The sequence below is a fragment of the Microcebus murinus genome, chromosome 2 (genome assembly GCF_040939455.1).
Source record: "Microcebus murinus isolate Inina chromosome 2, M.murinus_Inina_mat1.0, whole genome shotgun sequence".
NCBI lineage: Eukaryota > Metazoa > Chordata > Mammalia > Primates > Cheirogaleidae > Microcebus > Microcebus murinus.
Genome location: NC_134105.1, coordinates 19,810,983 through 19,822,739, shown reverse-complemented (window position 1 = coordinate 19,822,739; position 11,757 = coordinate 19,810,983). Strand labels below are relative to the sequence as shown.

At 42.1% G+C, this 11,757-nt stretch overlaps 1 protein-coding gene across 3 annotated transcripts in view; it reads right to left on the bottom strand.

The window, feature by feature from the left end:
• Positions 1 to 1,057: 1,057 nt before the first annotated feature.
• GMEB1 (glucocorticoid modulatory element binding protein 1) overlaps positions 1,058 to 11,757 on the bottom strand; it is a 45,662-nt gene continuing 34,962 nt past the window's right edge. For all 3 annotated transcript variants that reach the window (XM_012750552.2, XM_012750556.2, XM_012750551.3), the window contains exons 9-10: positions 8,995 to 9,117; positions 1,058 to 4,265 (exon numbers count right to left, since the gene is read on the bottom strand). In XM_012750552.2, coding sequence (XP_012606006.2) covers positions 3,565 to 4,265; positions 8,995 to 9,117 — 824 coding nt within the window. In that variant the 3' untranslated portion in view covers positions 1,058 to 3,564. The remainder of the gene's footprint in view (positions 4,266 to 8,994; positions 9,118 to 11,757) is intronic.

Sequence of the window (11,757 nt, the reverse complement as noted above, 5' to 3'; positions counted from 1 at the left end):
CTATAATGAATACTCTCTACCATATGAATTTACCTTTCTTTAATGCCTTTCGTGAAATGGGATAAGATGCTACCACTAAAAGGTATCAGAACCACCTGAACTAAATATCAATTTTCCATATATTTGGATTAACATTGGTCTTCTTTCCCTAATGTGAACAGAGGTGAGAAAGAACCTTCATGTGAAGTGGCTTTGAATCTTCAGTATTCATGTTTATTGTGCATTTTTAAATTCAGAATGACTGGGTTTTGTTTGTTTGTTTGTTTAGGGGTTTTTTTTGGAGCAAGAGAAGCCTGTGGGGGAAGAAAACAAGGCAGGGACCAATCAGGGACATGGCCAAGAGGAGACAGTCATACAGTTGACTCTGAGGCCTTTGTGGAAACCACATGGCAGGAAGGTTTGGTGAAATTACCCTTTACAAGCTAGACTCCAGTCCTGCACTGAATTCAGCACTGGGTCTCATCTGTTGGAAACTCAAGAGAAGCCCATGCATGACTCAGCTTTCTCCAGTGGCCAGACTGCCCGTGCTGCTGACTGCCTGGCTCTGTAGGCAGAAGCAACAAGAGACTAAAGATTTTTTTCTCTCTTGAATAAGCCCAATTACTTGAAAATGAAGTAAATCAAACTAGCCAAAAGTGGTCTCTTCTAAATCAGTTTAGGTACACACCTTCTCCAGTAAGTACTCCCATATTTGCTGATCCCACCCCTACACCCCTGAGCTGGGTTAGGTGCTTGACCCTTTGTTCTCTTGGCTCCCAGCCAAAACCCCTATCACTGCATTCACCCCACTATGATGATCCTTTTCCGTATCTCACTAGATGGGGGCTTCTTAACTTTTTTGTGCCTTTGGCAGTCTGCAGAAACCTATGGACCAATTAATTCTTAAATAATGTTTTTCAATGCATAAAATAAAATACATAGGATTAAAAAAGGAAGCCAATTACAGTGAAATATGTAGTCCATAACTCCAGACATCTGGTGTCTGAATTCCTTGAGTGCAAGGATTATGTCTTAATCTCTGTACTGCCAGTGCCTAGCACAAAGCCTGGCACATAGATGGTACTTAAAAATGTTTATTTAATGAATGAATAGAAAGAGAAATGGCTAGTGCCAAGTCAGCCTGAGGAGTGATTCATTGCTATTGCTTGTGCACACACCAATGGCCTGCTTATGTCTCACCCCTAGACCAGGGCTGTGAGGAAATCCACACTCAACAACAGGTACCGCAGCATCTAGCAATAATGACAGGCTATTAGAAGACCAGGAAAACAACAAAGCCCATGTATTTTACCAGCCAGAATATTCATATAGTGAAAGTAAACAGGCTATGTCTTGAGGAGAGCTCTTGACTTTGGAAGCATGATGCTCACACTACCTTAAAACACTACCAACAGCTCTGATGGAGGAAAGAAGGGAACCTGAGCTAGCATGTGTCTGTATTCTCTAGGGCTCCTCTTCTGTCCTGAACTGGTCCTCTCATCTCTGGGAAAGAAAATTGTTCCTAAAACCACAATAGGGATGAAATGTCCCTTTCTAGGTTCAAGCAGTACATTTAGTCATAGACAGAAATTTTGTTTATGTACCAACAGAAAACCTAAAAAGGCAGGAAATAAAAGCCACTTCCCTCACTAAAGATATTAATACATAAAGAACCAAAGATTTGTTCTAAATTAATTGCTATTAATAAGTCTATTAGATATATTGAAAAGAAAAGCAAAATCCCAATTTTAAAGCTGAAATCTACAACTGTATGGGATTCATAAATCTCACTCTTAAGGTGTTTAAGAGTGATCCCCCTAAGTTAGAGGACTTCTTTAGCTACATACAGCCACCTGAGGGATGGTAGAATGCAATTTTCACTTGCTTGATGGGGTTTCTAACATCTGTTGAAAGAAACATGGCTTCAGGTAGATGCCTTCTTAAAAGAAAAAAAAGAAACTACAGGTCAAAGTTTTGTTTTTAATAATAATAAAAAAAAATCCTCCCACTCCTAAGGTGTGTGCTTTCTTTTTTAACCTACTTTTCCTTTAAGTTGTCTGCAGTTTCCCTATATTTTTCCTAGTGCAGTAAACAATGCAATCAAAGAAATAAAAACCAGGATCCACTCTTGCCCCAAACACTGAAGAGGGTCAAAGAGAAGGAATCACAGCACGGAAAATGGCCCAGCTCTAAATACACAAACATTAAAAAAAAAAAAAAGAAAAACAAAACAAAACAGTCCCCCCCCCAGACATTATTATTGACATTCCTGGTATAATATAATGTTGAAGACAATGCTTCTTTCCCAGGGAGTCCAGCTCACTCAAGGAGGAGACATCTAGTCGGTGCTGCAGCAAAGGCTGGGGGTGTTGAATCTTCCCTGCCAAGCCTAAAGCTTTTTATGAGCTCAATATCTCACAGAAACATCTGTGGTACAAATGAATCTAAAAGGAGATGAAGGCAGGCAGGCACCTGTCACTGTTCTCCAAATCAGCCAAAAAGCTGAAGAGCGTGGGATCCAGGAGGCAGATGCCATTAAGAGTTGAGGGACTGGAGGGTAGAACGAGAGGAAGCACCAAATGGGTGGCTGCTTTTGGTTCCAAAGCCAAAATATGGCCCCACCAAAAATGGCAGCTGGTCTGGATAAGGAACTCCCCTGCTCCTGGAGTCATGCAATAAAAATGATGGTCTTGGAGCTCCAACCCCATGACAGCCACAGTCCAAGAACCAGAGCAATTTTCATCACATCACAGAGTTTGCAAATGAATGGACTGATCCTAGTTTAGGAAGGTAAGTGCTTTGACAAAGTGCAGGGCAAGGTGAACTATCCCCTTGAACCCCAAAGCATAGCTGTGGCATCCAAGGATTTCTATTTCTGCAAAGCCATAGGCCATTGCTGCCACCTTCTCTGTGGAGATGCATCCTTCCACCTATCACCCTCCTCTTCTCAAAATGGCACCTATGTAGTAACCTTTGGAGATCTCAACAGGCATCAGTTGTACCTCTGGAAGTAAGATAATTTCCTTGCCCCAGCCTCACCAAAGCACTTCCCTTTTTAAGCTAGTGCTGGCACACCACCTTTCCCTCTAAGCAGAGTTCAACTTCCTTTTGTTTCAGAGTTTTGCACTGGCCTCTTTGGGGCCCTTTCCAAGGTACAAAATAAAGTGCCCTTCTGCATCCACATGCGAATCAGTTGCCTTCCAGTGTCAGATCTGAGATCCAGAGTTTGGTCAATGCATCTTTACAGGAATAAAAACACATGCTTACACAGACAGACAGACTCGCCTGGAAATGGCTTTCTGGACAGGGTTTCTGGTTATCTTGATGCCTCCCCTAAAGGAAATTACTTTCTTGGTGTAAGACGATTAGGACATTGAATGACCTACTCTTAACTTCCGGAAGGGCAGCTTGTTTTGTCCATTTTTCAATGTGGGGGTGAGAGGAACCCAACATTTTCAGTTACAACAACAAGATTTTGTTTTTTAAAAAAAGGATCCTATGTGGAAATGAGTGGGACAATGATAAAAATAAACAAATAATTAAAATTCCAAACCAAAACATATCTCCTGGCCCCGAGACCCCCAGTTAATCCTCTAAGACCACAATCTCCACATTGTGGACTTGATGCTGGTGTTCTTCCATCTCAGCCACAACTTTCTCCTCAGTCCTCAACTCTGTCTCCAAGATGACTGCTTTGCCCTCAGTGTCTTCAGCCTCTGGGTCCGGGGCTGGGTCAATCTCAATGATGGTCTGCCCATCCTCTGAGGTGCTTTCAACAGCCTGGATGGCTGAGGTCAGGCCGGACTCCATGGCCACCAACTCCACTGGGCTCACCATGGTGGTCATGTTGCCCAGGCTACTCCCATCCTGCATGGCGGTAGAGCTTAGCAGTGCCAAGCTGGATGAAGGGTGGATGGTCACTGTGTCTGGTGAGCTGCTCTTGGCAGAGGAGACCACTGTGGCATATCGGAAGAGCTGAGGGCCAGAAGGCAGTGTGTGGACAGTCACAGGACTAGAGCCCTGGCTGAGGGTGGCCACTGGAATATTGCTCATGGAAAATGACTGACCCACTGGGGTGATGGTGATGGGTGAGATGACTGTGAACTGAGGCTGCTGGACAGGAGGAGAAGGGCTCAGGACAGTGGTGGAGGCTGGCCGCTGGAGCCGGGGCCTTTTTGGAGGCTTAGGAGTGCTCACAGGCATCAGTACCACATTTTGAACCGTCTGAGATTTCTGCCTGTGATCCTGAGCTTGCTTCTTCTGCTCTTCTAACTGGCGTTCCAAGTCTGTGCAAAAAAAGGAAAGACTTTGTGTGGAGGAAGTAAAATCTCTGGAGAATTAAACTGGGAGTCAGGAGACCTGGGGTCTTGCTACAAGATAGCCTTGAACAAGACACTTTATTGTTTTTAAAATGAAGAAACTAGACTAGATGATTTTAAAAAATCCCCCCAGTAATTACATTTAATTGTGTAATTACAGGCAGGGCAACAATTCAGAATCTTTTACAAGCTGTGATCCTACTATACCTCAATCCTAGAAGCTCTTCTGGCATTTAGTCATGTCACCAAATGCAAATCAAAGAACACTCCATTTGGTCTTTTTTTTTTTTTTTTTTGGAGACAGAGTCTTGCTTTGTTGCCCAGGCTAGAGTGAGTGCCATGGCGTCAACCTAGCTCACAGCAACCTCAAACTCCTGGACTCAAGCAATCCTCCTGCCTCAGCCTCCCTAGTAGCTGGGACTACAGGCATGCACCACCATGCTCGGCTAATTTTTTCTATATATATTAGTTGGCCAATTAATTTCTTTCTATTTATAATAGAGATGGGATCTCACTCTTGCTCAGGCTGGTTTCAAACCCCTGACCTCGAGTAATCTGCCTGCCTTGGCCTCCCTGAGTGCTAGGATTACAGGTGTGAGCCACCGCACCCGGCCTCCAGTTGGTCTTATAGCTTGAATATGCCCGGCCTGGGTCTATAAATGAAAATAAGTATTATCTGCATGATCCCTTTGGAACTGGAGCAACAATGGCCACTCTGAAAAACAGTGATTCTCAAATTGTCCTTCAAGGCAGAAATGCCTTAGCTGTATTGGCTGGAAATCTCCTTTGCTGGTGACCCAAATGGCCACAGTCTACCATTAGTCCAGGGAAGCCTACAGAAGGTCACAGAGGACTTCTCTGTTACTTAGTATCTGATAAGAACCCAAGAAATGAGTTACATTTGTAGAACACTTTGTACTCCCTATGTGCCATATTGTGATATAATAAAAAATATATACATTTGTTCTCCGCCCCTAGTTGCTGGCACACAGTTCCTAAAACACTTTTTGTATCCTAATGAGATGAATGATATCTGGAGGCCATAAGATAGCTTCAGGATGGGAGCTGGTAACCCAAAAAAACCAAGCCATGATTAGAGGGCTGGAGCTTTTAGCCTTACCCCACAACCTCTGGAATGGAGAGGGGCTGAAGGCTGAGTTCACCAAAGGCCAAAGAGATATTCAATTATGCCTACGTAATGAAGCCTCCATAAAAACAAAAAAGGACAGGGATCAGAGAGTTTCAGATTGTTGGAGGTTCCTGAGGGTGGCATGCCCAGAAAGGGCATGGAAGCTCCATACTCCTTCCACCTATCTTGTCCTATGCATCTCCTCCATCTGGCTATTCACCTGTATGCTTTCTAAAATAACCTTTATAATAAACACAGTAAATGTAAGTAAGTGTTTCTCTGAGTTCTGTCAGCCATCTACCAAATTAATCAAACTCAAGGAGGGGGTTGTGGGAACCCCAATTTATAGTCAGTTGTTCAAAAGCACAGATTACAACCTGGGGCCGAAATGGGGGGCAGTCTTGGAGGACTAAGCCCTAAACCTCTGGAATCGACACTATTTCCAGGGAGACAGTATTAGAACTGAATTGAATTATAGAACACCCAGTCAGTGTCTGCTGGAGAATTGATTGCTTGGTGTGTGCAGAAAACCCCCTGCTCATATGGTTATATAGAAGTGTCCTATGCCTTATGTGAGTGTGTGAGAGCAGGAAAAACACTTTGGTTTTTCCTACCTTATACTACAGAAACTATAGTCAGTTCCTTGCTTGGAATAAAAGGGCACCTTCAAAATTTATAAAATACTGCCTTTTAAGGTAACAAAATACTGAAATACTGCATTTTTTTCATCTTCAGCTATAATCAAAGAAATGTATACCTAAACAAGGTACTAATTAAACTATAACTAAAAGAAATTTAAATCAGGGAATGTTGTAAATACCCCAACACTCAATGTTGGAATGCTCAAACTGGTGACATAAATTGGTATAATCTTGGGAATTTGATAAGCGGTTACAAAAATCCATAAAAACATTATCAATACCATTTAAACTGAAACCTAGTCCTGAGAAGTAGTTTAGAAGGATATAAAAAAGAAAAAGTTACTGTCAAACAAGTTCGCTGTAAGAAAATAAGCTACTAAAGAAAATATAGAAAATTAACATGTTGGCCGGCACGGTGTCTCACGCCTGTAATCCTAGCACTCTGGGAGGCCGAGGCAGGTAGATCGCTCGAGGTCAGGAGTTCGAAACCAGCCTGAGCAAGAGCGAGACCCTGTCTCTACTCTAAGTAGAAAGAAATTAATTGGCCAACTAATATATATAGAAAAAATTAGCCGAGCATGGTGGTGCATGCCTGTAGTCCCAGCTACTTGGGAGGCTGAGGCAGGAGGATTGCTTGAGCCCAGGAGTTTGAGGTTGTTGTGAGCTAGGCTAACGCCACAGCACTCACTCTAGCCCGGGCAACAGACTGAGACTCTGTCTCAAAAAAAAAAAGATTGGCATTCGAAATCCATCTATGTGGTTAAAGAACAAAAAAGAATGTAAATAAAATATATATATATAAAAAAAAAAAGAAAAAAGAAAATTAACATGTTGTCCCTAGAATGTCCAGGTAAGATACTGTATAGCAATTTCGAAAAATATTAATATGTCATGGTCAAAAAAGATATAAAACTTTATGTATCCTATGATTAAAACTATCTTAAAAAATGGCCAGGCACAGTGGCTCATGCCTGTAATTCTATCACTCTGGGAGGCTGAGGCAGGAAGATTGCTTGAGGTGAGGAGTTCAAAACCAGCCTGAGAAAGAGCAAGACCCCATGTCTACTAAAAATAAAAATAAAAAGAGTAGCTGGGTGTGGTGGCACGTGCCTGTAGTCCCACCTACTCAGGAGGCTGAAGTGGGAGGATCACTTGAGCCCAGGAGCTTGAGGTTGTAGTGAGCCATGATGACGCCACTGCACTCTACTAGGGGTGACAGCTGAAACTCTGTCTCAGGAAAAAAAACTAACCTAAAAAAATAATACAGGCCAGGCAGTGGCTCAGGCCTGTAATCTTAGCACATTGGGAGGCTAAGGCAATATAATCACTTGACACCAAGAATTGGAGACCAGCCTGTGCAACAGCAAGACCCTGTCTAGATAGAAAAAAAAAATTAGCCAGGCATGGAGGCTGAGTTGGGAGAATCGCTTGAGCCCAGGAGTTTGAAGTTGCAGTGACCTATAGTGATGTCACTACACTCTAGCCAAGGCAACAGAGAACCTATCTCGAAAAATAATAATAATAACAGCAACAAGGAACCAAAAACTATTTCTAACAAAAACCATTTTTCTGATGATTTAAAGTGTCAAGGTGAGAGGAAACACTACATTAGGAGTAAAAGGATAGAGTTCTACCCTAGGATTATCTGTCAGTAGTGATGTGGCCGCAGGCAAATCATTTATCCTCTCTGTGCCTCTACTTGGTAACCTGTAAAATAGGGATAATAGACATCCTAGAATCCTTAGGAGGATCAAAACTCAGTAAACTGAGTTTAAAATATAAACTGGATGTTAAAGTAAGTTTAAAACAAACTAAATTATCCTTTCCTTATCAAATGATCCTAACTCTTTGGGCTTCACAACGGACTATAATATATTCTACGTTATTCAAAGGCTGATAATCCACACCTCTGATTTGTTTTGTATCTTCTACCTGCTTTACCTCCTCCAAAAGCTTTTCTTGAGTCTCTCCAGGTAGAAGTGAAAACTCTATTTGTTGTTCCACAATACCAGTATATATGTCACAAAATTTACTACTTTTTGCATTTATTTGTTTCTATATTTGCTTTCCCTTAAGTTTCTTGAAGACCCTGAGGTTGTCTTAGTCAATATTTTTTGTGTTTTTTTGAGACAGAGTGTCACTCTGTCGCCCCAGCTAGAGTGCCGTGGCGTCATCATAGCTCACAGCAACCTCAAACTCCTGGGCTCAAGCGATCCTCCTGCCTCAGCCTCCCCAGTAGCTGGGACTATAGGTGCATGCCACCGAACCCGGACAATTTTTTCTATTTTTTATAGAGATGGGGTCTCGCTCTGGCAAGCTCCTGAGCTCAAGCGATCCTCCTGACTCAACCTCTCAGAGTACTAGGATTACAGGTGTGAGCCACTGTGCCTGGCCTACATTTCCTAAAGCCTAGCTTAGAGAATAGCACAAAGTACTTGACAAAAACAGTTAAATTAACCACATGCTCATAATTTCTGATTATCACAAATAATGGAGAAGATGCTAAACTTATATCTACCAAAAGCAGCAGTATCAATAATATAAAAAGACAAAGACCAATTTGTGTCTTCTGCCACCATTATTGGATCAATGGAGCAATCTAGGACACATCTTAATCCTCCACATGACACAGAAGGAGGACCATAATGTTGGCTTCTTTATTTTTTCCTGTTTCCTACCACTCCACTTCACCTGGGGTTGTTTTTATTTTATTTTATTTATTTTTTGTTTTACCCCACCCCATTTTTATTTTAAAAAGTAAAATCTTTCATCCAAAACCAAGTAGGTTAAAAAAAAAAAAAAGTCAAATCTGACACTATGTGAATTAAAAAAAAAAAAGTCAGTCCCACTAGAAGTCAACAAAGAAATGGCAAGACTTAAGAATATCAGCAAAATATCACCTAAGAAGAGAGGTAAGTTATAATACCTGCCAGAGTATAGAGAAATTGCTCTTCTCCCTGTTCTACTTGGTTCCTTCTGTTGTCTAAAACCTTCTTGACCGTGTCCATTAGGCCAAATGTATGGGCTACGTTGTTGAGAACAGCAGCATCTATTTAAAACAAAAAACATGCCTGTCAAGTTAAAACAGAAATATTCCACCAACTCCCTGTTGTGCTGCTTATAAATATAGAACAACCCAGAAATTATGGGACTCTCCTAATTGCATTTTAATAAATTTTTAACAAAGATTTATCACATGTATAATGAAATTTGCTTAATTGTTACATTTTTGTCTTTCCTTACAAATAAATACAAAAACCAGAAAACAAAATCTTACATCTGTTTATAGGTTTAGACTTTTGGTTTAGAAAACATGGTCACTGTACTAGAGCTAAATTTGTTTTTTGTTTTTTTTTGAGACAGAGTCTCACTCTGCTGCCTGGGCTAGAGTGCCGTGGCATCAGCCTAGCTCACAGCAACCTCAAACTCAGGGACTCAAGCGATCCTGCTGCCTCAGCCTCCCAATTAGCTGGGACTACAGACATGTGCCACCATGCCTGGTTAATTTTTTCTATATATTTTTAGTTAGCCAATTAATTTCTTTCTATTTTTAGTAGAGATGGGGTCTCACTCTTTCTGAGGCCCGCCTCGGCCTCCCAGAGTGGTAGGATTACAGGCGTGGGCCACTGTGCCCGGCATAGAGCTAAATTTGAATCTCAGTTTTGCTACTTCCTATCTAAAGTTATTTGACTTCTCAGTTTTCTCATCTGAAACAAATGGGACTAATAATTACTCTGAAAAATAGATATAAAAATTATAAATATCATACTTTAAGTGCCAAACATGGAGACTGGCAAGCAATATTATTACTAATAGTATTATCTCTGTTCTTCTCTATATGTAAGTCTTTTTTTTTTTTTTAGAGATGGGGTCTCACACTGTCACTGAGAATGGAGTACAGTGCCACAACCACAGCTCACTGCAGCCTCAAACTCCTATGCTCAAGTGATCTTCCCACCTCAGCCTCCTGAGTAGCTGGGACCACAGGTGCACAACACAATGCCCAACTAATTTTTTTTTTTTTTGGAGACAGAGTCTTACTTTGTTGCTCAGGCCAGAGTGAGTGCCATGACATCAGCCTAGCTCACAGCAACCTCAATCTCCTGGGCTCAAGTTATCCTACTCCCTCAGCCTCCCGAGTAGCTGGGACTACAGGCATGCACCACCATGCCCAGTTAATTTTTTTTTTGTATATATATTTTTAGTTAGTCAATTAATTTCTTTCTATTTATAGTAGAGATGGGGTCTCACTCTTGCTCAGTCTGGTTTCAAACTCCCGACCTTGAGCCATCCACCCACCTCGGCCTCCCAGAGTGCTAGGATTACAGGCGTGAGCCACCACACCCAGCCCCAGCTAATTTTTTTAATTGTGAAGAGACAGTGTCTCGCTGCTGCCCCAGCTAGTCTTGAACTCCTGGCCTCAAGTGATCCTTCTGCCTTGACTTCCCAAAGTACTGGGATTACATGCTGAGCCACCTTGCCCAGTCTACATAAAACTTTAAAAGAACTGTACATATTTGTGGTCATTATTTCCTGGACTTGGACAACTTCACCTACACTGCCTTCCATGGTCTTATCACCCAGCTCTATGGTTTTAAATAACATGTACATGCTGAGAACTCCCACATGTAGATCTCTAGCCCTGACCTCTTTCCTGAATTCCACATTTATACTTATTGTTATAGGAGTGACATCTCCATTTGATGGCCTCATAGTCATCTCAGTTTAACAGGTCAAAAACTAATTTTGATTTCCTCTCGAAACCTGTTCCTCCCACAGTGTTCTTTATCTCAGTAAATGGTATCAACACTCAGCTCAGGCCAAAAATGTATGAGTCATCCCGGATATCTTTCTTTCTCTTTCACCCTATATCCAATCCATCAGCAAGAGCTGTCAGTTACACATTCAAAATACATCCCCAATCTGATCACTTCTTCCTAGGTCTACCACTGCCCACTCTAATCCATGCCACATCATCTCTTTTTTTTTTTTTTTTGAGACAGAGTCTCGCTTTGTTGCCCAGGCTAGAGTGAGTGCCGTGGCGTCAGCCTAGCTCACAGCAACCTCAAACTACTGGGCTCAAGGGATCCTCCTGCCTCAGCCTCCCAAGTAGCTGGGACTACAGGCATGTGCCACCATGCCCGGCTAATTTTTTGTATATATTAGTTGGCCAATTAATTTCTTTCTATTTATAGTAGAGACGGGGTCTCGCTCTTGCTCAGGCTGGTTTCGAACTCCTGACCTCGAGCAATCCGCCCGCCTCGGCCTCCCAGAGAGCTAGGATTACAGGCGTGAGCCACCACGCCCGGCCATCTCTTGCTTAGATGAATTCCTTTATGAGTTTCCCAACTCCAGCTGGTCTTCTTGTTTACATTCTTCCCCCATATAGTCTATTAACCACACCGTAACCAGAATGCTTTTTTAAAAAATATAAATCTGGGTGGGGTGTGGTGGCTCATGCCTGTAATTCCAGCACTTTGGACGGGTGAGGTGGGAGGATTGCTTAAACCCAGGAGTTTGAGACAGCCTGAGCAACATAGCAAGATTTCATCTCTATAAAAAACTTTTTTTTTTTTTTTTTTTTTGAGACAGAGTCTCACTTTGTTGCCCAGGCTAGAGTGAGTGCTGTAGCGTCAGCCTAGCTCACAGCAACTTCAAACTCCTGGGCTCAAGCCATCCTCCTGCCTCA